General features: G+C 41.0%; 1 protein-coding gene across 5 annotated transcripts; it reads left to right on the forward strand.

Annotated features, from left to right (window-relative positions):
* The first annotated feature begins 39 nt into the window (after positions 1-39).
* cobll1b (cordon-bleu WH2 repeat protein-like 1b) lies at positions 40-26,633 on the forward strand. Of its 5 annotated transcripts, none has more exons than XM_080785835.1 (16): positions 40-702; positions 792-878; positions 9,505-9,561; positions 13,867-14,046; positions 17,275-17,485; positions 17,591-17,816; positions 17,933-17,977; positions 18,060-18,154; positions 18,347-18,583; positions 18,734-18,848; positions 22,397-22,534; positions 22,916-23,003; positions 23,080-23,168; positions 23,308-24,815; positions 26,092-26,241; positions 26,344-26,633. In XM_080785835.1, the coding sequence occupies exons 2-15, from the start codon at positions 814-816 to the stop codon at positions 26,197-26,199; spliced, it is 3,162 nt and encodes a 1,053-aa protein (XP_080641961.1). In that variant the 5' UTR covers positions 40-702; positions 792-813; the 3' UTR covers positions 26,200-26,241; positions 26,344-26,633. The 5 variants fall into 5 exon arrangements, with proteins under 5 accessions (XP_080641961.1, XP_080641962.1, XP_080641963.1 ...); XM_080785836.1 differs by having other exon boundaries at positions 22,916-22,991; XM_080785837.1 differs by lacking the exon at positions 9,505-9,561.
* Positions 26,634-26,863: the final 230 nt, after the last annotated feature.

The following is a 26,863-nucleotide window of genomic DNA, read 5'->3' on the forward strand; positions in this document are numbered from 1 at the left end:
CAAAACAATTCCTTAGTTGTTTCGAAGTAGGCAAGTAGCTATTGTGCGTCGGTCGTTTGTGTACAGTATTTCGCATTTCGTGTGCAATGCAACTGCAGCATGTGTTATTTTGACGTTTATATCTGGGGTCTTGCTAGCTAGGTAGACTTTCTGTGCGTTCCAGTGTGTAGCTACAAGTTTATGCTTGTCAAACCCCCAATGGAAGCGAGAGCAAAACTGGACGAGAACGAGATAGACGCCCTACCTACACTAACACTACCGTTACTTACAGCGTCCAGCCGCAATGCAATGCCCTCGGTGTGCAGAGAAAAGTTGGCAGACTTGTGTGTATGGTGTCATGACTAAAACTTGTGTCGCTGTGCTGCGTCTGTTTGGATAGTTGAGGAAGGGAAGAAAAGTGTAGGTGCACTGGAATGCTGTGCGTAAAGAGGTGGAAAAAGGCACGGAACTTCTGGACAGAAAGAATGGATGACTGAACAAAACAAAATCGAAACGTAACAGCTAGTGTTACCTTACGACTGGTGATATTGACAGCTGCGCCGAAAACGACATTAATGGTAAGACGTGGCCAAATGAATAGCTAACTATTTAAGATCAAATCTGTCGCTCGAAGAAGGGGGGAAAAGATTCATGACTGAGAAACCGATGACCTCATGTGGGATTCGCGGCTTCGCCCTTCTGCATCACTTCAAAGCAGCTAAAGTAAATGAGCACTTTTCATTCTTTAATAATCGATTCTCTAGGTCAGAAGTTATTTGTGAAATTAATTGTTTTGTTTGTTGTTTGACTAGTCCGGGGGATTTTGTGTAACCTATGCAATTAGTCATGGATGATCGTGGATCCCAGGGTCCTTCGCATCGACGACGCTCTGGTATGAGGTATGTAGGCTACCATATGATCTGTCATTTGGTTTGTCAGTAACTGTCATCTTTATCATTCTTTATCATTTAGAATAGAGGCACAATTAGAAGGACCTACGCAACCCATATAGCGCCGGGGAACATTTCCAGCTGTGCTGAGATATCTTGGAAAATTATATAGGGAAAAGGTGTCAAAGCTTGGAGTGGAATTTTCTGAAAAGGAAAATGTCTAGGAAAAAAAGTGAAAATTTGCAATGCACACTGAAATCGTGCTATAGTGAATGAATGAAACTTGCATTTTTGCAACTAATTGGGGGTAAAAAAAAGCAGTGCATAGCTTAAAGCTTACATTTCTGGTCAAACAAAATATCATCTTGGCTCTAGTCTTTAATCCCTAAGTGAAGTCACAGTTGTTGCAAACATTTCAACCTTTGAACTTTACTCATTTCCTGCTCTCAAAGTTTTACTGAGAAATTGCCATGACCATATGTAGAGGTCATGGGAAGCATTTAGAGGCAAACCAGTCTGCATCCCTTGCCTACAGTGATGAGCTGTAGTGTGAGCAGTGAGCTAGTGATGACTGATATGACTGAGCTGTAGCCTATGACATTAACTTTTATTTTGTGGGAAGTATGCGGTCAGTGTGCTTAAAACCATTTCATTTCATATGCGTAATCAATCTCAAGTATTGATTTGCCCTGTCCAATAACAGTCAAAGAGGATCTACCTCAAAGTGTAGCCTATGACACGTTGGAATTTCCCATCCAGTTTGGTTCAGGGACGTGGAGATGAGATGATCTCAGCTGCCTGTGTTCCAGTGGTTGGAATCATTAAAAAGAGGGAGTGAGTTTCCAAAGCTTTTCCCCCTTCTTCTTCTTTGTTTTTACACAGTTGCTGCTCATTCTTTTGGCATTCAACAGAGGGCTGCAGACTTATTGTGATTTTAATTAGAGGTACGATGGAGAATTTGAAAGCTTGATAGCAATCCATTGGGATGTATCCAAGTTGCTGCTTTGCATTGCAGTTTTCCATGGGTAAAACAACTAAAAATAGTACTGCACATCATATGCAATTTGATGAAGAGAAAATATGACCTCGGTGTGACTACTATGTGACCATATTTCATAAGCATTGTGTAATTTGGTAGCAGAGCCACACTTTGGCAGGGGCGAGTTGTAGACTACCCCAATCTCTCTGTGGTTTGACTGTTATTTGGAAAAGAAAACCACTCTCTCCATAAGTGTGGCGTGGGGGAAAGCACATGTTCCCTGTCTTATTTGTGGCTCCTATATTTGGAACCAATAAACCACTGCTTCTGAAATCCCACTCACTTTTGAAGTGCATTTGTATGTGAACACTTCATGTGACCCTCAATGCTATGCTGTATTTGTTAGCCAGCTACTGACATTGCCAAAAACACTAGGCCAGCTGTTCTCTAAGAAGTGCTGTTGGCACATAAATATATTGCTCATATAAAAAACATATGGTTTGCAAAAATGCTGAAAAATGCTTACATTTATTTCGTCAGTTTCTATGTTTGTGGAAACTGGTACAATGCTCTCTGAAGATTTGTTTTCATAATTTCATTCTTTAAAAAAACGCACCTGGTGTCATTTTGGAGGCTTGACAATTTGGCAGTACGGCTTTTCATTTATTTCGTATTTTCTATTTTTTTCTCCATAGTGACATAACCAAGTAGCATATCGATGGATTCTTGCTTAATATAAAGTGCTCTGCTTGGAACTATTCCTAATAATTGGACACACCTTTAAAGCATGATCTCACATGGCTGGCTTTCCTCAGGGCAGAATGTGGAATTGGTTAAGGTATTGTGAATCCCCACAGCTGTTTCCAGACATGCAGGCAGTCCAAGGGCACAGCTGCTCACATGAATCCAGTGATGAAAACGATGGCTAGAGGGATCAGCCAACCTACAACAGACTCCCAGAGAAATCTAATTTAATTCTAAGATGGTACTAATGGACCGAAAGTGTCGATTTGTACACTCTCAGAGTTAAATGAACACTCAAGATTTTACAGTGAGAAGACCATAGATAGAGCGTTAAGCAATGTCAAGCTGAAACATTGCCCAAGCAAGATGTTACAAGAATTGTGTGTCATTATTGTGGAACAAAACACGTGAGACTATCTTTTAAGATTTTTAACCATCAGACCAAATAATTGAATTATATAAAATTACTTAATAAGAATGTCCCTTTGAAATAATCCAGAGCTATACAAATGTAAGCTATCAGTGATACTAAATAAGACATAATACAACCATTTTAAAAAGTCACCCATATCCCAATAATGACCAATACATCATCCACCCACAAGGAATATGACATTTTTGGCTGATGGTCAAGAGTGTAGTGAAATGATGGAGACAATAATATTGACTTAAAATAACAGTTTGTAGCAAATTGTTGCTGTTGAAGAAGCCCAAGGAATATTCAGCAATGTGACAGTGGCTTAATTTGAATACAGGGACATTTCATCTGAGGGGATGTTGTGTTGTGCCTTCTGCTTCACATAGCTAAATGAGACAAGTTGGCCAGCATCCAGAGGATGGGGAATAATGGGTTGTCTTTGTTGCCCTGTCGTAGCCAACCCACTGACCGTAAATACCAATGAATGCATATTACTGGCTTGTTAGGAAATCATAAACTCCAATTCATGAGTTGTTATTATAGATTGTTTTGAAAGAGAGTAGTGTATACAATGGGCAATGTTTTGGTCAGTGCCACTATTAAATTTACTTCAGATGACTTATTGGATACAACCCACCTGAACAAGCAGTGAGAATGCAAGATATGCAAATAGAATAGAAGTCTTGGCACTTGGTCTGTCTGTGTCTGTTGTGCACTCGTCCAGTCCATAACAGATGGGTGCCTCCCACACTCAGTCTGCATGGCATTATGAATTGCTTACAATGAATTTGTTCTTTGTATGCTTTCAATAGGAACTGTTCATGTTCTATGTGAATGAGTTAAGTCATCACAAAACCGACTGCTTGCATTTGTTTGACCTCTTTAATCAGTGTTTGTCTTGGTTAGATGAAATCTCTCCGAAAAAGTGTCCTAACAACAAAGAGGTGGCATGTCATCAGTTGATTTGAACAGAACTGCATCTGTTTACTACGCAGTTAATTTGACTCTTCAGAGTTCAATTAACACTACAGATTGTTCTGTGTATGGTTTTGACAAGTTTGGAAAACTTAGCTAAGTGATGACAAACCTGAACTACTTTGTAAAAAATACATGCTTAAACCTGTGCAGTAATATATTAACCACTTAAATCATATACTTCATTGACTGCGGGCCCCAGGGCTCTATACCCGCTCCTTTTGCCCCCCTCTCTACACCAAATCTGTTCATCGAAAATAGCAGATCTACATTCCAACGCATTTTGAACTTGTTGATCTGCTATTTTAAACGAATGGTCGCCTATTAAGACATTCCCAGGATGCTTAGGTTCATGCTTACCTACCTGCAAACCTGTAATATAGTAATATATTAACCTGTAATTAATTCTGACTCATAATAAGTACAGTATACACTGTATACTGTACTTATTATGAGTCTGTATACTATACAGCTTCACATTTATCTACACTCAAAGTTCCATTGTTCTTTCAAAACATTCCAGTTCTTTGGGATTGTAGTTTGCTGTATGAAAACATTTATTATTATTATTATTAATAATAATAATAATAATAATAATAATAATCAGTGTCTGCATGCTTTTTGTGGAAACCTCTGTGCTTCATGTGACCAGCAACAGGGGAAAAGCACACTGGTGTGTCTTTGGTAGATGCCTCAGTTTACACAATGCAGCATTGTTTTAGAAGAAAGGACACAGTGTGATAGTTATAATTATGACTCAAGGGATAACTTTCTCTCTTCCATTTTATGTAAAATGTTTGTCTCCCAGACAACTTTGAATTGAACTACTTTGAATTGCCTACTCTTTTCTGTATGTAATTCCAAGTTTCTGTGTGTATCTGATGGATTTTAAATACCTGAAAGCGGTAACAACAACAACTTACAGTACTCAAATTCTACCCTCTTATCAAGTTAAAAGATATGGAGTTTGTGCATATACTTGGACTGAAACACAACTGCTTGTTGTTCACTTAATGTTTGGCAGATGCTTACCATTTTGTTGACCTTGCCAAGTCACTGGTTTGTCCTTGGGGAGTGCTATGGGCAAGCATATTTGAGCTGTACTGAGATAAGGTGTGGGGAGTGTAAGAGAGTCTAGCTCACAAGCTAAGATGACCTCCCCTGTTTTTGGGTCATTAATTAAGAACTGAAAGATTCAGCAAGGATTATTTGAAGTTCGTTATCAGTCGTCATACATTACTGACTCTTTGACCTGCTGGCAGGCAGTCTTGCAGGGTTTTTCCTGGCTCAGAACGGCCCTTTGAGGGTGAGTATGACAGTAAGCATGATACGCCTGCATTGCTAACTATGGGCTACACATATGTATGGTGTACAGGCAATAATTAACTTTACTTGTCAGAAGTCTATGTATTTCCTTGTTCGTTCTGATCATTAGATGAACAAAAATGTTATTCTGGAGACAATAAAACCCTAACTAACTAAATGCTTTTAAAATTAATTGTATTACAACCTTGGAAGAGAGGCGGGCAGTAAGTTTGAGGGAGTTGTGAGTGGAATTCCATCCGAAAAGGGCAAATGATTGGCTACTAGTGCTACTATTGGCTACTAGTGATTGAATTGTTGATAGGAAAAGAAAAGTCTTACTTGTGGATACATATTCTAAATATTCAATATTCATTTAGTTTTTCTCTATCCAAGAAGAAACATGGTCTTGGCTATGCTGTGGACTGTGGTAGGCCTATTGAGTGATGTACAGTTTATATTGCAGGACAATGAGTGCCACAGAGAGCAATGAGTAGTTGTAGTTCATGAAAATGATGCAGATTTTAGCATAGGCTATGGCTAATTGGCTATTATTGATTAATTGCTATTATTGCTGTATTGAGAAGCTAATAACACCTTGTGGTTGGTACAGTCCCTATATATATCTACCAGAAGTCTACTGTAAATAAGCGTTCAGAGTATGCCTTGGGAGTTTGTGTTTGGTTGGGCTGAGGCGGGCGTGTGTTGGAACCCGTTGTGGGAAAATGGTTTTGTTTTGCCTAAAATAATAATGGATACACATAGGAAGTGGGGAGTTCTCATAGGGTCCCTATGCTTTTTTCTTCTCCCTAATCTCTTTCCATCCCACACGGCTCCTGGAGTAATGGCCTTTCCAGACCCTCTTTAAACAGCTTGTGTTTACTGTGAGTGACCTCTCACCAAATTACCAGCTGTGGCCCTGGCCCTGTGTTTTGTCTTTCCACAGGGATTTCACCCCCCCTCTTCTGTGCAACTCTTGAACCCCACCTCTCTGTCCAGTTCTCACTCACTAGTAGTACCACCACTTGCCTCTTTGTTGTCATTGAATGCGAGATCAACTCCAAAGTGAAAGTGTGTACGAGTCCGGCTACTGATGGCTAGTACCAAGACTGTTTAGCATTTTCAACCTGGCATTTCTATTTTAGACATGTGATTATATAGGCACACTGATAAAAAACGACAGATGTTGTTCAAACATCACGCAAATTGGTATACACAGTATTTCTATAGTCATGTGATCAAGACGGATCTGTCCAACTTTTCATATTCCATCCTGATTGGCTAACATTGGCTTCCAAAGTTTGCAGGATTGGTGTGTTTTGAGCAAAATGGCTCAAATCCTAAACACATGTAATTTCCGTGAAATGTTGCACACACATTCACACTAGGCAGAGGAAGAAATGCCGCCCTTTTCACATTGGCCTGTTATAGCGCCACCAGCAGTCCAATTTTTGCAAAACACATTTTGTGAACAGCATGCCTCAAATCATGAACACAGTGTCCGATTGCCCTGAAAGGCAGAGTAAGAAATACCACCCTTTTCACATTGGCCTATTATAGCACCACCTGGAGGCCACAATAACCTACCTGACCTGGCGGAGACCTGCACTCTGAGGAGCACTTTTTCTAGTTCCTGAATGAAAGACAACTCCATTGTTTCTCTTATCCATATACTGGAAAAGTACACCTCGCTAAAAATAGGGATAGAAAAAATAGGCTATTATTTTACATTGAGTACATACTTTTAAATCTTTAGAGAATACTAGTCAAATAATGCATCGGCTTATGGGAAATGCCATTGTAACATTGTTGATTTAAAGTTTTCATTGTGCTGTAGGAAATTTGCATGAGTAATAGAGTGTGACTGGTAGAAGCCAAGGTCATAGTTTCCTTCTTTTTGTTGCAAAAATTCAATAGATGGACCCCTTGCATAGGTTTTTCCACTGCAGATTAACTACTGCATGTCATGATAACGGTGTAGATTGTCCTGGTTTATACTGTATGTGACATTTATCATATTATCAGGAAATGTATTTCATTTTAAATGGTTTCCCAATTGAGGTTGTATAAATATTGTTTTGCAGCTATTGTAATGTGTTGACTAAATTAATTATGAAAGCATTAGAACACTTGTCAGAGTGAATAGTGTCCCTGGTTTTCCAAAGTGATAAGTGCTGACAAGCCCTTTTCTCAGCCCTCACTGTTTACAGTATCGCCCATCTGTCTTTTTTTATAGAACGTTGTTGAGTATTGAATATTAGCCATGCCTTTTCCTCGGTTTGGTTACTGAAACCACATTCTAAGTTGCACCATTTGCAACAGATTTATAGAGGGTCTGTTCAATTTAAAGTGAAACTGATAAAAATAAAGTAGCATAGTCATCCAAAAGCTAAAACTTACTACAGGTAATTTAAAATGGCAATGATGTAATGCCTTTATGTGTCTGATGTAATCCTCTTCACATTCACAAAATCAGCAAGCTCTTTAATGTTATTTTACAGGGAGCTAGCTCTCAGATGATGGGTGTGGCTTTCATAATGAAAATCAAACATGGGAACACAAAGCATCAACTGATTGAATTAAGTATGCATTAATGTTCTATGGCAGTTTGAAGCAGCTATATAAATGCACCATTTTGAAACTCAACTTTGGTTTTCAGGTCAGGTCTCACTGTTCTCTAGTATGTCAACACTTTTCTCCATCCATCCATCCATCTTCAACCGCTTATCCGTAGTTGGGTCGCGGGGGCAACAGTTCCACCAGAGAGCTCCAGATTTCCCTTTCCAGAGCAACTTCCTCCTGGGCCGAGGCGTTCCAAGGCCAATGAGTCGATGTAATCCCTCCATCTCATCCTTGGTCTGCCCGGGGGTCCACTCTCCTCCCAGTGGGACATGCATCGAGGACCTCCCTAGGGAGACGCTCGAGAGGCATCCTAACCAGATGCCCGAACCACCTAAACTGGCTCCTTTCCAGGCAAAGAAGCAGCAACTCTACTCTGAGTCTCTCTTGCGTGACTAAACTTCTCACCCTATCTCTAGGGAGATGCCAGCCACCGCCGCTTGTATTCGCAACCTTATTCTTTCGGTCTTGACCCACACCCAAGTGAGAGTAGGAATGAAGATTGCTTGGTAGACAGAGAGCTTTGCCTTCTGGCTCAGCTCTCTTTTCGTCACAACAGTGCGGTAAAGCAATTGCAATACAGCCCCTGCTGCTCCAATTCTCCGGCTGATCTCCTTCTCCGTCCTCCTCTCACCCCGAGATACTTAAACTCCTTCACCTGGGGTAATGTCTCATTCCCTACTTGGACTGCACAATCCATTGGTTTCCTGCTGAGAACCATGGCCTCAGATTTGGAGATGCTGATCCTCATCCTAGCCGCCGTACATTTGAACCGGTCCAGTGAGAGCTGAAGGTCTTGGACCGTTGGTGCCATCAGGACTACATCATCTGCAAAAAGCAGTGAAGCAACCCTTAGCTCACCGAGCCGTATACCCTCTCCGCCACGACTTCACCTCGAGATCCTGTCCACTATTTCTCCATCCTACATATTCCATATGCTGCCGAGATGGTCTCTCCACAGAGAACCTGGGTTGCAATATAACTTTGTGGTTTTCTTGGTTATTTCTCACTGGTGATGACCCCATTCTCAAAATACATTTGTGATAACACAACTTAGTTATTTTTTTTAGTTACTCTACCTTAATTTATTAGCCAATTAAGCACTTGACTTAAGGTCTTAAGCCATCATGCACTTCACTACAACTAGAGCCGAATGACACTGCGATGCACGCAAGCTTGAAAATCTGCTCATTTTATTTAGCTATTTTAGAAAATGTTTGTTTCTTATTATTTGTTTTAACTTATAATGGCACGGCCAAAATAAGAACACCAGTTTGAAAGTAGTGCACAGTACACCCATGTTGTGATGTATTTCAGTGCAGCTGCTCTTCCAACTGGCCCTGCCCACAGGTTCATGTCTGTGCAGGGAGGTAAAGCTGATTACGGCTTTGCTTCTTACTGACAGTGGGGGAGTGCCTCTGTATTGCAGCCACGCTGTGTGCTACCGCTCTCCCTGAGACTCTGTGAGAGGGCCTCAGTGACAGGGATTTAGGTACAGGAGACAGATTTCTCTGATGTCACCGATGGGGCGTGGCATTAAGGTAGACCTGTGGCAGCTATACAGATAGAGCCAAGTCTCTCTCTCTCTCTCTGCCCAGGGGAGATACTCAACAGCATGGGAAGGATTTAGGAAGAGGGAACCTCAGGCAAAAGAGGTAAGGCAGAATAATGATTCTTTGGCATTCTGCTTGGGTGAGTGGGTCTGTCTCATAGTCACATGGCCTTCCAACTTTCCACTTCTTTCTCCTTGCTATGGCTAGGCCTTTACTATTCTATACTATACTATGCTGTGCTATACTGTAATGTAATGTACTATACTATACTATACTATACTATACTATACTATACTATACTATACTGTTTTTATACAGCATAGCGGTAGGCTACTGTAAATGCACTGGCTTACTACAATTGGTATTGTAGAGGTCCCTTGTAATTATTGGTTATAAGTCCCATCCTGCCTTAACAAGCTTGTACCAAGCCTTAGATAATTACACTATTGAACACAAAACAAGAGATGTCCAACGTGTGTATTTAGTGCACAAAGCGTCCTGGTTATGATTAAGCTATGACATTTGGCTGAGATGGTGCATGCAATTGAGTAATTGTGCAGTGGCTTGTTGAAGCCTGTACAATTGACTAGTTCCACAACTGCTCTTAAGTAGAGGACTGCGAGCCTCAGTGTGTTGTTTGAGTTCATGCATTGTTGCCGTTGTTTCTTAAAATATGTTGGGTGTTGTCTGAAGCGGGACAGGAGCAGGAAGCCTCCTTTGAGAACTTGTTTGCACCTCTGTCCATGAACCCACCTTTCCTCAAGGGGCCCACTACCACTACCACTACTAGCAGCTGGCAGCTGAGCTGAGCTGACATACCACAGCAGGCAGGCCTGATAAACTCCAGCCTTTCTCAGAAACTCACTGAGTAACAAGGTCAAATTTGAATCCTAAACACTGGCCCGGTTACCTCTTGGCACTACTCCTACACTGTAAAAACCAGAGTGCCAATTTAACCCTGAGAATGTACAAAATGTACTAAGGTTACATTTGTACACTTGGATTAACAAATGGCTAAATTAACACAGGATTTAACTGAATATATTCTTGTCCAGTTTTATATTTACTTGCCTTACAATCAATGCCTTAAGGACAGTTCTGAAGAATTTCTCAGAAATGCAAGTTCTGGTTGAAGTCCCACCAGCTGCAACATTGTGCAAAGGAATGTAAGGAATTTGGACATGTCTCTCTAACAGTTATTTGTCAATAAGATTACGTATTAATAAGATCCATATTCTACTACTAGACAGATGCACTAATGTATTAATACTAAATACTATGATGTTACTAAATGTTTGTGTTCACAATTACACCCCCCACCCCATATCTGTAACACCTCTCTTTGCCTCTCTCGTCACACTCACGCACTAGCACACACACACACACACACACACACACACGCACACACACACACACACACACACACACACACACACACACACACACACACACACACACACACACACACATGCGCACAGTCCACGCACACATACATACTGTACATACACATTGCTCTCTGGCTGTCTTTCTGCCTCTCGTGCTTGCTCTCTCTATCTCTCTTTTTCTCTCTCACACTTACTGTACACACATAACCATGAAGGTATTCCAAGTATTTTTCAGAAACGGTATCTGGGGCTGTTATTGTTTGATAGCCAATAGAGTACACGACTACATCGTCACATAAAAAGAAATGCCCAAGTTGGACATTTGGCTTATGAAAATATCCATTATAGGAATAACATTATTTATGGTTGTTTTGTCTGCGGTTGCATTGCATATCCCTCTCTGGTGTGAGCCAGCGAGGGCACCGTACACATAAGAATTTGTAGAATACACTGGTGCAGTTTCCCAAACATACGATTGTACCTATTTTGCGTCGCAGACCCGTATTTTGAGTAGGGAGCGAGTAAATACCATGTTCCTGTCGCAATGTGACGCATTTGTGAGCTTGTAGGTCGGCTATTTTCACTAAATTGAATAAAACGTTGTTTGCAGTGGTAACTGCAGTGGTTGTATTTGGTCTCCTAGACATTTTGATCCTGTGGTTGGTAGGATGGTAGGGTCTGAGGCTCTCTGGCCACTATACTGGTTGACAAGTCGTACTGCCGGAAGGCCGACATTCAGTTTCCCCCTGCAGTAAGGTGTTCTATTAGCCACTTGTGTGGGACACCTGGGTTTGAATCTGGTGTGGGACACCCGGAGAGACACCAAATGTATAATTTGGGTCTCGAACTGAAAGGGTTTGCACTAGATATTTCATTGATGCATGGGAATACATCACATAAAAAGCATTTATCATGAAACATGCATAAGCTAAGAACGTAACTCTAGTTGTAATGCTGTGGTTCTCAGGATTAATCTATGATGAAACACAACACATGGTACAATGACACAAAGGCCTGTTATTTCCTAGAGGTCTGTGATCATCTCTTACAAGTGTGTCCTGTCTGTGGCATTGTAAGGGCTTGTTTGTGTGCATCAGACCTCCCTGGGAAACCTGTGAATGAGATCTCAGCCTCGGGTCAAGCTGCAACACGTTTTCCCCTTATTCAACACACCCAGAGCTTCTGAAATACATGGGTTTGGACTGGAAAAACTAAACAGCATCCGTCTCCTTGTCTGTCACCTGCCTCGAGGTTCAAGGTTCAAGGATTGTTACATCTTGTGTACGGCTACATAAGAGTATGAATATTTTTGTTATGGACATTGTAGCACCAATAGTAATAATAATAGTTTTCTGTTGACATGGCTGGGCTAGCTTGATCCACAAACATAAGGCATAAATTCTGCTTGGGCATTCTCTGATATATTAAGATTTCTTTCTTTCTTTGGAATTGGATCATTATTAGGGATTTTATTCCCTGCACCACAAAATAGACAAAGCAAGTGGTGAATGTGCCTGCTGCCGTCTACTTAACACTGATTTGTTCATATCTAGTGGCTCCATGCAGACCCAACTGTGAATGTGAGCTTTATATTAATGTTTATGTAACACTCTTACTTCCTAGTCTGCAGTGCATCCTGTTCAGTGAGGGCTTCCTGGGCTCCTGGCACTGATCCTTTTCTTTCACCGAAACCTTTCAACAATCTTTTGCTGTTACCAATGTTACTGAAGTGACTGAGAGATAAGCAGCGATATGATTGTTCCACTAATGTGTTTATACACATTTCACTGTAGGGTGCTAGGAAATGGCCTTCTAGTGCAAAGTGTACTGGCATGGAGAATGACAAGCAACATTATAGCTGTGCAGCGACTTTGAATACGAAGGCGTCATTTGTTTGTGTGCTTGTCTGTGTCTGTGTGTATGTCTGCATGTATGTGCTTTCATTTCTATCATTGTGTTTTAGGACAGGAACCCCCTGGAGAAACTAATAATCCTTTCCAAGATGTGGCTTAGTGGGGCCTATAAACTTTAGACATTGTTCAAATTCCTCTTTGGGAGTAAGTTGGGCCCCCAGAAGAGACTGTGTGGCTTGTAGCTAGTTTATGAAATAAACATAAATTCTGAGTTGACCCATACAGGTAGTCTACAATCTACATAACAAAAACACATCATTTTTAAATGCTGTTTATAAAAATACCGCTCTGCTCTTCTCTCTTCCCAGGGAGCCCAATCTATTTAATATGATAATGGTGTAATTAGCTTAGAGGGCAGACTGCTTCACAGTAAGGATTTCCTATATGGTAACAGATGGCTGGCTTTTCAGGCCACAAAATCTTAGACTAAATTAAGTCAGACAGTTTGCTTGTCCAAGACATTTTCTGTGGTTTATTTGTTTCTAAATGATTGCTGCTGGTTGTCTCACAATTGCCAGGATTCTCAGACAAACATTCAATAGTAACCACATAATTATAATATAAACACAATCACACTAAATTCAATTCACAATCACTCTACCAGAGTGAGGTTTACTGATACGGCACATAAGGTGATTTATACTAAATTTACCTTGTACAACCAAAATGAGCTGTCCAGTGTCCACCATTATTTATACTGGGATCACTTCTCTATGCTGTATTTGTCAGTCTCACATGCCTTGTCTCTTTCACTGCAGGCAATGAGTAAATCTCTCCACTTGAGTGTCTTGTGACTTGTTTGCAAAGTGGACTTGAGCTCTTTCATGTAATAGCCTCTCTGCTTACTTTAACATGGGGAAGAAAGGATTCCTTTCATACTGTCTGATGCAGTTTGATTTTCAATCAGATTGTTGTCTAAGATTGCACAGACCTTAAAAAAATAGAAGGCAAGTGGTATTGGCATTTATTAATATATGTACCTACCGTCTGTCACTTGTTTTTCTAACTGGTTAAGTTTGAAAGTCAATGGTTTGCCTTACCGTATGTACGGAACGGATGCTATAGTATTGTGAGAATAATGCATGCTTTTCTTGTCATCCCAATAACAGGGTGTCAACCAAAAGCAAAGCCCCATCTCCACCAATACTTATGAGCCTGGACTCTCCTGGCTTCTCACAGAAGTACCCAGGATACCCTCATCTGACCATGGATCAGAAAGAGAACCAAGATGTCTCTCTGGTGGTGGTACTACCTGGCGGAGCAGAAAAGACAACCACGGTCCCTTGCAGGTGAGAAATGCATATGGAACTATCAGCTATGCGTATTCGAGTGTAAGAAGTATACAGTATTTAATATTATACAATAAGATTTGAGGAATTGTTGTGTTCTCATTACGTGCCGTGCATGCACACAACAGAGTTGCGTTATGTGCCCGCACGGACAGTAAAATCACCTCCTTTATGATGATTTCCTGTTTTTGCTCTATAGAAGTGTCTATTTGTACGTCTCTAAATGTTTTGATGATTTGAACAAGCTGGACCCTCTTGTAAACAAGTGTAATGCTTTATTGGGTCGTCCACTCACAGTTAACAGTCTTTGTATTGAGTTGTGCTTGAAATGTACTGTAATTCTGCAAACTGTTAATACATATTTCAATCAATCAAAACCAGTCGTAATCCGCCATGTTCGTGTCACCCGAGGGCTCCTTCTGTGCTGCTAGAAGGACTAATATGTTAACTGCGAGGCAGAGGAGAGTTTTCATTGAGCTACAAAAATCGCCTAATTGCTAATCCAGACGCGGATGGAGAAAAGATTCAGAGAAAAAATGCCGTTAACAGCTTATAACAGGAGTGAATGGAGGGGGACAAATTTAATCGGCCACCATAGCGGAATTAAATTGTCTTCTAGGGAAACAACACACACCTATGGTACTTGGATGCGAGGCTAGTCTGTGTGCATAAAATGACAAAAAAAGACGTAAAAGACGTTATGGGCACAGAAAGAGTTCACTCATTTGCCACCATGCAACATCTGGTGGCGGAATTTATACTCAAAGACCACCACCGTTCACTTCAATGTTAACCATCTTATTTTGAAAGCTGTTTCATTTTCAAATGGAGAAACAGGAAGTAAAGAAATTGCTATATAACAATCGCTATGTAAATGTTATTTAATTCACCCAAAACATACATTTTGTAACCGGCGATCATATCGTTTATAGAAATCAAGCTTACCGGTATTTTGATCAAAAATGCAGCATGGAAGAAGAATCCGAGATAGGCTATTAAAAAAAACTCCGTTCCCATAGACAGCATAAGCCAGCGAACTTTTCACTTCGCTGGCTTATGTGTTGTAGGCGCTAGCAGAACAGAGTTGTAAACTGTAATCAATATATATATAAAAAGATGTCCAAAGACGATCTCGCAACGAGGGCCAAAGGATCAGGCGGTGAATTTAATGTGCTTGAGGAAAACTGCCTTAAATGTATTTTGAAAGACATACTGTAACTGTTAGACTGAAAGGCTTTAAAGAGAAACAGTTCAGAGCTTTAGCTGAGACACAGTAGCATGACGTTGGCTTTGTATTATGTCATCCTTGCAAAAAATCTGTTCCAAAGACGTTGAGTCAGAGAGGTGGAGCAGCTGAAGTTGTGGTTTTGGTGAACAGTACGTGTGCCATTTAAAAGAAAATATATCTATTGGCTGGACTTCTTTCTAGTACTATATGATTACCAATGTGAAAATATAACATTATGGTTTCATGCACCATTGCGTCGTATAAACTCATGGCTTAATAAACCGATGCATATTCTGTACAAGCACATACAGTATATATACAGTGGAAGTCTCACACTGTTGGATTTGAGCTGTGACCACACCATTTAATCAGATCAACATGTGTCAACACATCCACGTCAATGAGGCTCTTTAGAACAAGGTCTTTGTGTCCTTGTGTGTGTGCGCGCGCATGCGTGCGTGCGTACGTGTGTGCGTGCGTCCGTCTGTCTATTCACACACACACACACACACACACACACACACACACACACACACACACACACACACACACACACACACACACACACACACACACTTTTTCATGTTTATTCACGATATCATTGTTCTCTCTCCTCACAATGCACATTCCCTCATACTGTAGGTATCTTGTGCCCCATGGCGTCTTGTGAAACACCAGAGGCCATTTTAATATAAAAGGATTAGGCATCAAATTCTTCACCTTCTTTTCACTTTCTAAATTTGTTCAAACTGCCTGTGCAGACTTCAGTGAACTCATTATGATGAAGATTAAATGTTTGGCGTATCTTTTTTCCCCTCCCCAATTTAGTAATTGCTAATTCACCCCCATGTGTAAAGTCCCTGTCACTGCTAACCCTCTACTTGACTTTTGATACACATGGAGTTGCCAGCCAACTCTATTCAGGACCAGGAACACACTATGCCTCCCTCCCAGCTGAGCCATTGACAAACCTGTAGGAGTCGCTCGTGCAGCGGCAGACCTTGCCCTCCCCTGTCGGCTTCTAAACCATGAACACCGCTAAAGTTCCTTGCAGAGTCGAACGTAATCAACAGAAGAATACATAATACTAATACTAATTGTGTTCGTTGGAGCACCCGAGCAATCTGGGGCCACCGGGCCCAGTGATGGGCAGTCACTTTACCCCTGTAAAGGGGAGAGCTGCATGTTGTTGCAAATGTTGTTCGCTAATGTAAAATATTACTGTATAATGTGTTGCAATGTTAGTATGCATTCAGATTACTTTTTAATGTTAATCTGATCTGTAAATGATCTGTAAATCCATGTAGACACATTTGCATTTCAGTCGGCCGGTTTTCCGTCCGTCCATCCATCCCAAGGCCTTTCCCAACACCAAAATGCTCAATTGCACTCAAGATTCAGTTGCATAAATAAATGATGCTTAGTGCCTTCATGCTCCCTCTAGCTCCACCCTTGCCAAATGTACAGCTTGCATGCAAGTCAAAATCGAATGGGCTGGATTTCCAAAATGTCAACAATGCACACGAGATATCTCATACTCCAACAGGCAGATTGCAGGATGAACCCTATTTATTTTGGTGAGCCTTTCCTCTAGTTAGCTAAATTAGCATACTGGTTGCCTCACTTGCCTGTAAGGAGCAGCACAGCCTCTAGGAGCGACATGCAGTGCTTGTATAACTTGTGTTAAATTTATACTTGTAAAAGTTTGTCTTTATATTATAACATACAGTATATCTTTCACAAAACTCATAACAAGTACAATTACCTTGTTAGATTTAACCACACAACAGACAGCTAGACGTAAGAACTCTACTTCCAGGATGCTTTTCCACTGTGACAAGCAAGCATGTCAAATCATTTTATTAGATCCCTAGCTGAATTAATGAGGATTTCCTATTTTGCAGTGCACCACTGGCACTAAATCAGATTTGCCCTCCATTACACCCACTGATGACTAAGACTGTTTGTCTTTGTTTGGGTGTGTCTGTCTTGTCTTTCAGCAAACCCCTGATGGATCTCCTTGTGATGCTGTGTGCCAAGTATCACCTGAACCCTTCTAGCCACACCTTAGAGTTGGTTACCACCAACAGAAATCACATCAAGTTCAAGCCCAATGCTTTGATAGGAACATTGGAGGCAGAGAAAATCCTGCTAAAACCAAAAGGAATGGAGGATAAGAACAAGAAAACCAGCCCACAGATCATGCCTGAGGTACTGATGTCTCAAGTTTACGCCTCACGTTTCTTTGGCATATTGTCATCTTTCATTTCCACTAAATAAACTGTATGTCAAAGAGGCTTCCTTTGTTTTCTCAAGGCGACTGTTCGGATGGTGATAAACTATAGGAAGACTCAGAAAACGATACTACGAGTCAATCCCAGAGTCCCCCTGACCGAGCACTTACCAGCCATCTGTGAGAAATGTGAATTTGATGAGCAGACAACAGTTTTGACAAGAGATGTACAATCACAGGGCCCTTTGGATTTGTCAAATTCTCTCAATGATTATGCCATAAGGGAGGTATATGCAAGGGACACAAAAGGTGAGAGCTAATCGCATATAATTTTTTTTTTTATTGTATAGCCAAGTTAGCCAACACTCGAAAGTGAATAATGGATTATTTTACTGCTGTACTACCTGCTGTCCTCTCACATGCAGACCAGCCTCCCTCACCTGTCTGTCCAGCCTCACCAACACTTTCAGGTAGCTCAGCTTGATTCCATCATGAATAGTTTGTGCACTTTATGAAAATGTCACCAACCATATTAACAAGAGTTCTTTACAGATACTGTGACACCAGGCAAAGATAAAATCCAGAAAGAGAAAGAAAATAAAGGCCTTTTCAGCATGTTTAGAAGAAGCAAGAAAACATCAGAGCAGGTAGAAGATTGGCAACAACACATTAGTTCCTCATTTTCACATGCTATGAGAATACGAAACGACTCAGCTGATTTATATGTACATAGGGAGGGTTGATTTCTTTGGGCTGCCATTGGTTGAAGCACAATTTTTTTTTCTTTTTGGAAATGGGCCTCTTATCATGACCTGTGACTGGATGTTTGTTCTTTAAAGGGAATGACAGCCAGTGCTCCAGCTTCCCCAGTACTAGTGAGCAAGCCTCGACCTCTCAGCATGGCCTTGCCCAGCACAAACTCCTCTCCATTCATCTCCACCACTGTACCGATCGACGCGCCAAAGAAGAGACGTGCACCCCAGCCCCCTATTCTTGTGTCCCAGAGCTGCCCGTCAGACCTCAACACTCGCCAGAGACTCAACTCTGAACCTGAGGCCCAAGCTGATAGTGACCAGGTAAGTGACTATTGGAAAGGGAGCCACTCTGACTGCTTGAGAGCTTCATCTCTTTACTTGCATGGACAGCACACTTTGAGAAAGATTTTCGTGTTCAGGTGTATTGATTGCTTTAGTAAACTCACCCATGGTTTGTTTCCTCTAATGTAGAAGTCTGGTATAAGTCGAGGATCCTCGGCCGAGTCTTCCCTGAAGAGAACCAAGCGCAAGGCTCCTCCACCCCCTGTTGTTGTCCAAGATAAACCTCTAAATGGGAGTTCACAAGGTTTGTTGTTCTTAAAAATGTCTCTATGTTTATCAGTGGACTGACTTTGATTTTATTTATTTCAAAGGTAGTTTATGAATTTATAAAGACAGGAAAAAAGTTGTGATATTTGAGATATTTGGGCAGTTGTACTTTGCCCTGAAAGTCAACAAATCAGATCCATAGAGAGTCCAAGTTTTTTATTCAGACTTCAACAGTGCAGTTGTGCTGTACCTTTCTTTCCATTTGACTCTTTCGCCTCCTAGTGGTTATTCTGAGACAATGAAAAGAAAAAAAAACATTTGTAAAAATGCAGCAGTCAAAGACTCGGGGGATGATTTTATTAAGTTGGCATTCTGTTTAAAATTGCAGATTTTGAGTCGTCATTGGAAGGCGAGTGAGAATCAGTAGGGGTGCTGTTGCTGCTTCCTTCTTCCATCTATGCCTGCTTCTGTGCTGTCAGTCTGTTTCACCTCTTCAGTCCTCAAACATTTCAACTGTTTTTCCTCCTTCACCTTCACCTGCACTCTGACTTCTGTATCTGCATGATACCGACCTTGTTGCCACGGACTTGATAATTTTCCATTTTCACTCTTTACTCATCCAATTCACAGACTCTCGTAATTTGCAGTTTGCAATGACATCTAGGGTGGGTGACCAGATACAAATTGTTCATTTGAGGGGCAGAAGTATCGCTTGTGTAGGACAACTGGACACAGGGGGTTAGCAACGTATTACTTAAAAATGCCTTATGTCATATTCGACCAAATCATTTTGTTATTAAACCCCTCTGGCGTCTCACATTTTGTTGGTATGGCCGACATGGTACTGTAGCCCAGGGTATATTTTTCATGTTATATTAACATGCTTAAAACACATCTTGAAGGGAAAGAGACAACAAGAGTTAGGGGGACTAACTATTAGGGCATTTTTGAACACTGATGCCTGCAGGTCACAATGTGGGACAGGGTTTCAATTTGTGGGAACCCTGAAAAGTCTTGGAAATGAGGGACTGTCTCACGCAAAGGGGGACATCTGGTCGCCCTAATGACATCAGATTTACAACTGATAATGTTTCAATATAATCGGAAGGTGTCAAAGTAATCATTGATACATTCCAAATGTATTTATACTGAGGATTATTTAACTATTTGTTTGTTTGTCTTTTGGCCTCTTTGTTCACTCATTCTCTAAATATTCTCATGTGTTTTTCTGTACTTTTCATATCCATTCGCTTATTTTCTATAATTGAACAAGAAATTATGTAAAGCGGTGCTCTACATAATTTGTATGACATTGTATGTGCCTTACTGTTCAATGATTCACGAATCATTTCTGTATGTTTCATAAATACCAGACGGGTATCTGAAACTAATTAGATGTTGGTGTAGTGGACAGTTTACAGGTCAGTTCAGATGTTTATAGTCATTATTTTAGTTTATTTATAAGTTTATTATTATTATTACACCTATGTATCAAAGAATTGTCTACACTCCTACAAACAAACATTTTGATTGGAACTATGCATCAGTACTCAATCCTCAATCCTGCCAAGATCTGTGTACAATAGCCTGATAAATACGCTCAGACACTTTCATTTTGGAAATTTGTTTTCAGAATGGAAATTATTGATGAGGAACTGGGTTATCAGTGCACTTGCTTGATTACATAATGGTTGACTTGCTTCTCAAAGTCCATTATAGCCCAAACATTGCAATCTACATTGTGGACAGACAGTCCATCAGAGACCCAAGAGAGGTTTCCGTTTTCATTTTCATGGACTGACCTGTTTTGACGTTGCATCATACAGTCTAGAGCCTCATATTTATTAGCTATTCTTTCTGTATGAAAGATACTGTGTCTCCCAGATTTCATGAATAAAAAGTGTCATGATAGATACTCTACTATGCTCTATATAATGTAGCATACTGTATACATGATCATGTACAGGAATTGCCTTATTAAGGGGCCAAGCCTGTTTGTTGCAAAAAATTAATCCCCTCCAAATTACTTAAACATGATCACAGGGGTGACATGTCATTGTAATTCACTAGCAAAATATGTGGGAGGGGCCTATATTAGCGATTGAGGCAACCACAGAATTTCATCTTTCGAGTTATTATTCCCCTGTTTTATGCATACATAACAGAAATATCTTTACCGTGCAGTCATTGTTTACGTAATTTGGCAAACAATTATATTCTTAGTGTTCTTCTGTCAGCGCTCCAGGCCAAACTGTGCAGTAATTTCATGAAAACCTACAGAATGTTGGGGTGGCACTATAGCACAAAGCTTTTATTGATAGTATCAAGTGAAGATTGACAGAAAAGAGAGAAGGGGAGAGACAATGGAGCAAAGGTCGTCATGAACGGGACTCGAACACATGTGGCATATGCCTGGACCACTTGGCCAGCGGGCACCCCCTCATGTCCTGTTTAACGTGTACCCATGAAACTTCGTTACATATAGCGCATGCGTCTCCGCGTGATGAACAACTTTCATAGGCTTACTCTTTTACTCAGCTAAAATGATCATTTGTTAATTACATTGTCTTCTTTCTCTCATGTTTAGTCTTCTGTTTCTATGGCTTATTGTGCGTATTGTATTGCATTTTGTAGATTGCCTATTCCGGCCCCTGTATCGCTGCTTTCAGCTAATATACCCTTGAGTTTTTCCGGAGAGATCAACTTAAGAGGGACACATCACTAGCCTAGCCTGACACTCAGCCTGAATTTTCATTTTGTTTCACTCCAGGCTAGCGATTCAGGGGCTGGAGCTAGCCTACACTAGCTCAGCTGTAATACAAGTCACAAGCTGAGCACAGTGAAAAGCTCCTGCTTTTGCTTAAGCAGTTTTAAATATTCTGTCTACTCGGCTCTGTGATTGCCCTTGAAGTGCTGAATTAGGAAGTAGGTGAGGGAGTAATCTCTCTGCTGTCGGGAAGAAACCACCTAACTCCAAAATGTTCATTTTTCAGAAAATGACAAATATATTTTTTTCTGGAAATTAAGAAAACCTTACGTATATTTTGAAAACAGAAATACTGCCTCATCAAAGTTGGTATTGTGACTTTATATATTGTTACTTGCATGATTTGGTGGAGCTTTAGCAGACAGTTTGAGGATCCTTGGTCCTTAAGAATTATGAACTTTCTATTGGTTCAATGGTATTTTAATCAACAAAGGCACTGATTTATGCTAATAAATCAAAGACCTCAAAAATTGAGTTATGTGCTTTCCTCCTGACAGCAACTAATTGTGTTATTATGAATGGGTAATAACATTAATATTTAATCAGAAATAACTTAGTTATTTGGGTAGGTATAACACAATTACAATTATTCTTTTGAATATTGTACAAATTGCCCTTAAACTCTTTTTGGATGGTTCTGCCAACAGAGTTAGACTGTTTCTCTTTCAATTTATATTAGCTATTTTACTTTCATAGGATCTCACCATTAATTGTTTAATTGTTGGATATGAGGGACTGTATAGTCCTTCTCAGCTGTCATACCTGTCTCAATCTATATAATATATCTTTGGTTGAGGCTTTCTGTGCTGTTATTACAGAGAACCCTGCTAATAACACACTGGAGGAGATTGTGGAGCAGGAAGAGAGCACTGCCTCCATCGTCTCTGGAACTGTGAGCGATATCCCGGGAGATGACAGCAGTCTCAACCTTTCAGTGGACATCTCCTTGGACCAAGGTTATTAGTTTAGCATTTCAGGTTTAGTTTTGATTAGTTTTAAAATAAAAGTGGGGTTTCTAAACTTTGTAGGTTACTCTGTTGCGTTACTTTGGGGCAAGATTTGAGAAAAATAGCAAAAATAACTGATCTACAAGCTCACAACATGTCATTATGCATATGCGAGACATTGTGAGCTTGTAGTCTTGTAGTCTTTGAAAAAGACTTAGACATTTTATTTATTTATTTTAATTTTGCTAATACATAGAACAGTTTCAGTTAGTTTTGTTTTTCTAAAGCCTTTTTATTTTTTATTTCAGTTAACTAAATGTTTTGTCAATTCTAGTTTTAGTTATTTATTTATTTTGAACTACTGTATATAATACCTCTCTCGATCCCCAGATGCTGAGAAGCTGAGCTTGCCACCCACCGAGGTTTCCCGGGAAGATCATTCGAGTGATTTGTCCTCAGATGGCAAGTACGAACTCAAGTATGGCTTCCTAAGAATAAGGCACACTTCTCGCTCTGGTATCTGGACTGCTTTAAATGCTCTCTGTATTTGACAGGTCAATGGAGAGCACAGCAAATGATTTTGATGCGCACAATAATCCGAGGCCAAGTGCTGATATGGATTTATCTGAACCAGCAGATAGTGGTGGGTTGACACTAGGATTACATTTTTTGCCAGAAATGTCCTGTTAAACTCTGTTTCTGTACGTCTATTTTTCTACGTCTGTTTTGTTTACATTTTTAAATGGGCATTCTATCATATATGGTTTTGTTCTCTACAATAGAGAGTGGTCCATGCCAAGTTGAAGAAGCAAGTCAGCAGCCAGCATGTGAAGAGTCCCCAGCTGAAATGGCCAAAGGTGAATGCAGTACTGTATGCTGTGGCTCCCCCAGCCTACCGACCGAACCTGCAACGCAGGGTGCAGAGGCCCAATCCGCTGTTCAGGCAAACACTGAAACCCCCCGGGAAGAGACTGGCGGGTTTGAAAGCCCAGTGGCCAACGGCACACCACGTCCCCATGGAGAAGATGCTCAGGTGCAAACAGATTTCACTCCACTGCTGTCACAACAAGATGCGGACAAAGTTCTCTCCTCAGCTCAGCCAGCCAGCACTGGATCAGTGGACCAGAAGAAAGATATGGCCACGTTCACAGAGGACCTGAACCCTCCTGACCCGAACCCTGCCTTATCTCACACCCCAGACACCTCGGAATGCCAAGAATCAACACCAAGTCCCCTCGCTGCAACAAAGGCACCTTCTATTTATGCCCAGGACTCTGAGCCAAAACCTAAGCCTTCCAATGAGCTGACAAGGGACTACATTCCCAAGGTGGGGATGACAACATATACCATTGTGCCTCAGAAATCTCTGGAGAAACTCCGATATTACGAAGTTGAGCTGACGCTGGAGTCACCACCACCACCACCACCACCACCACCACCTGTGGCTCAGGAAAAGGACCTGGATATTGTTTCTCCGCCACCACCACCACCTGTGGCTCCAGAAAAGGACCTGGATATTGTTTCTCTTCACCTGGAGGAGGGCTCGGCACAACGGGAACAGCCAGAAGTCCCAACGCAACAAACACCCAGGGAAGACTCACTGCTGTCTGATACTACTACTATCTCTACTACTACTAGCCAGAGCACTGTTAACGGAAGTATGACTGAACCCATTCATTCCCCATTGACACCAACAGGTTTACCTGCAGCAGATGACAAGGTCTCATCCCCAACTAATGGAGGATTCCAAGCAGGTTTGACGACAGAAGGCAAGGAAATGAAAATTCCACCCGCAACTAAACCTAAGCCTGGTTCTTTCCGCTTGGCACAGCACAAAAGAACACCTGGGTATTATGTAACCTCGGCAGCAGAGAAGCGCCTCACTCCTGGGGCTGACCAGAGGGAGGCTCCAGGCAGCCTAGGGAGAGAAAGCCTGCCTCCTCCTCCACCACCTCCTGTGCAATGCCCAGAGGAGCCAGTAGGGGGTACTCATGTTGAACTGAACCCCAAAGAGGATGACAAGATGAATGTGCCCATGATGCGACTGGCCAGGCAAAGTAGTTTGCCCATCAAAGAGCCAACATTGGGGTTAAGCCTGGAAAAATTAAGGAGTTTTGCAGCCCCTAGACCTTATTCTCCCGCAACACCCTCCCGCTTTGCACAGGCCGTGTCCTCAGCTGTCAAAAGGACAAATTCCTTATCCCATGGGCCAAGGTCTCCTCAGTCGCCAGTGTCACCAACCTCTCCAGTTACAGGTCTCTTTTCAATGAAAGAGTCAAAAGGATCTAAGGTGAGTTGTTGTGTCACATCTCATTTTTATATAGAAAAGATGGCTGCAATGCAATGTAACTCCTCCCACAACTGTTTTTTTAATATTTATTTAGTTTTTAATTGCTAATAGATGATTTTTATTTTAGCCAGGCTATGCCTAGCCTATGCCCAGCTTTATATGTCTTTGTGTACCCCATAGCGATGATTTCATTAGCTTTAGGGTTTAAACAGTGAGGACAAAGTGATTGGCCGGAATCAGAATGTGATGACGTATGATAATAAGAGCGCCCCTCACTTCACACTAGGGAAAGAGACAGTAAAATAATTTTCCATTGGAGAGTAACCTTTCTATTTATTTTCCTTTTTTAAGTTATAAAGGAGGGACACCCGCACACCGCCACTTGCTAGGTTCAGAGCATTTATTATTAAGAAGCAACGTTTCGGTCTTGCGACCTTCCTCAGCCTTTTTTAAGTTAGAAAGCATTCTGCAGGCCACAAAGTCGACGAGCAAATAAACCAAATATAATTTGTGCTGTGCTTTACGATTTCCATAATTGCACAATTCAATTCAATTTGTTAAAGTAATGGAGTATAGGAGACTAGGAGAGAAGATGATCTGAGCTTATAGATCTGCAATTTTTTTATAATCGTGAAAATGTGTGCACATTTTTTAATCGGCCTACTGTCTTAATGTGTTAATTCATGAAATGCTATTTTTTCCCGATTCCATTCTGTATGAAAGTATGAGAATAGTAGGACATAAAAGTTACAGATTGCTTTAAGCATAAATACTGTATACACAGTTCTGTCTCTGTCTGTATGTCTATCTATGAAACTCCACAATGAGCTTTTGTTCAGAATATGAGTATGAGGTTGACCAAAAGCCCTGCCAAACAATTGCGCCAGCAGATTATCCCACCTCTTAAACACCTTGACCCATGGCACTATGTTCCCTGCGAGCCACATGCAGGCCTGTTTGTGTGGTGCTACGACACATCTCCTCTGAGCTCGAGAGATCCTGTGAGTCTCTCAGCAAATCAAATCTATACGTCATATGCTGTGCATACAAGACTGTGCTGTGCTGTGCTCACTCGTGAAATGATTCCAGCACATAATGTTGTTGTACAGGTGTTTAAAACACCCCTAATGCAGGTAGTAGGTACAGCAGTGTATCTTCTTTCCTCAGTGTTAAACTGAAATTACAAATTTGACCAAAGTATTTGACAGTGCACACTTTGTTCAGAGGAGTCTTTGGTGATTGCATTGCATTTTGTCTACGTCTCTGCCAAACACAGGAGAGCGACAATGGGGAGGTGGGCAAGAAGGACAAAGCCTCCACACTACAGGGAGGGGCGGAAGAACTGTCAGCTCCTGGAGGACTTGTTCAGCCAGCAGTGCCTTAACCATTAAGCTTAGCTGACCACAGATCAGCTGAACCATCTACTGTAAGTAATATACAGTGTTTTATTTTTATTCTTTATGTCGTGTCAGTGACACAACACACATTTTATTCAATCTAATTGCAGCATTCCTTTTTCCCTCTCTAGGAGCAGACTGTTGTACCTTCCATGGGTTTGCCCAAGACCGTGATACATGACTAGAAACCATTTTTTCTGTTTTACCTCCTTGGGTATAGTCTCAGTAAGAATGTACATACAAAACAAGAGGCTGTGCTTTGATAATAATTAATTGCTGTATTTCTCATACGTCATGTTATAAAATTATATTATTCTTGTCTGTTTTTAATTCTGTTTTTATTTTGTGATGACCATCATGCATTAAATGCACAGTTCTTATGAATGGACAAGTTAACAGTATAATAAATTATTAGATTCAATTATTGCATTTTCTTTATTATTCAGAAAATCCACTATCAGTGATTCCGTAACTTTTCTGGATCAGGGCACACTTGAACATCTCGAAAGTGTTTGCAGCCCACACGTCTGACCACTTAACACGGCAAAGTGGTCAGTCACATGGGTAGGCCGTGTACATTGTCGGAGCACGTGTATTTTATTATTTTTCAATCAATCAATTGTGTTCTGGCTTGGATCAACGCAACTAACG

This window comes from Protomyctophum bolini, assembly GCF_963924005.1.
Source record: "Protomyctophum bolini genome assembly, chromosome: 16".
NCBI classification, from domain to species: Eukaryota; Metazoa; Chordata; class Actinopteri; order Myctophiformes; family Myctophidae; genus Protomyctophum; species Protomyctophum bolini.

Excerpts from the sequence above, each read along its gene's own strand:
- cobll1b (XM_080785835.1), top strand. The coding sequence starts at position 814 with ATGCAATTAGTCATGGATGATCGTGGATCCCAGGGTCCTTCGCATCGA. Across the intron at positions 14,047-17,274 it reads ACAACCACGGTCCCTTGCAG|CAAACCCCTGATGGATCTCC; the intron begins GTGAGAAATGCA and ends CTTGTCTTTCAG. Across the intron at positions 17,817-17,932 it reads ATATGCAAGGGACACAAAAG|ACCAGCCTCCCTCACCTGTC; the intron begins GTGAGAGCTAAT and ends TCTCACATGCAG.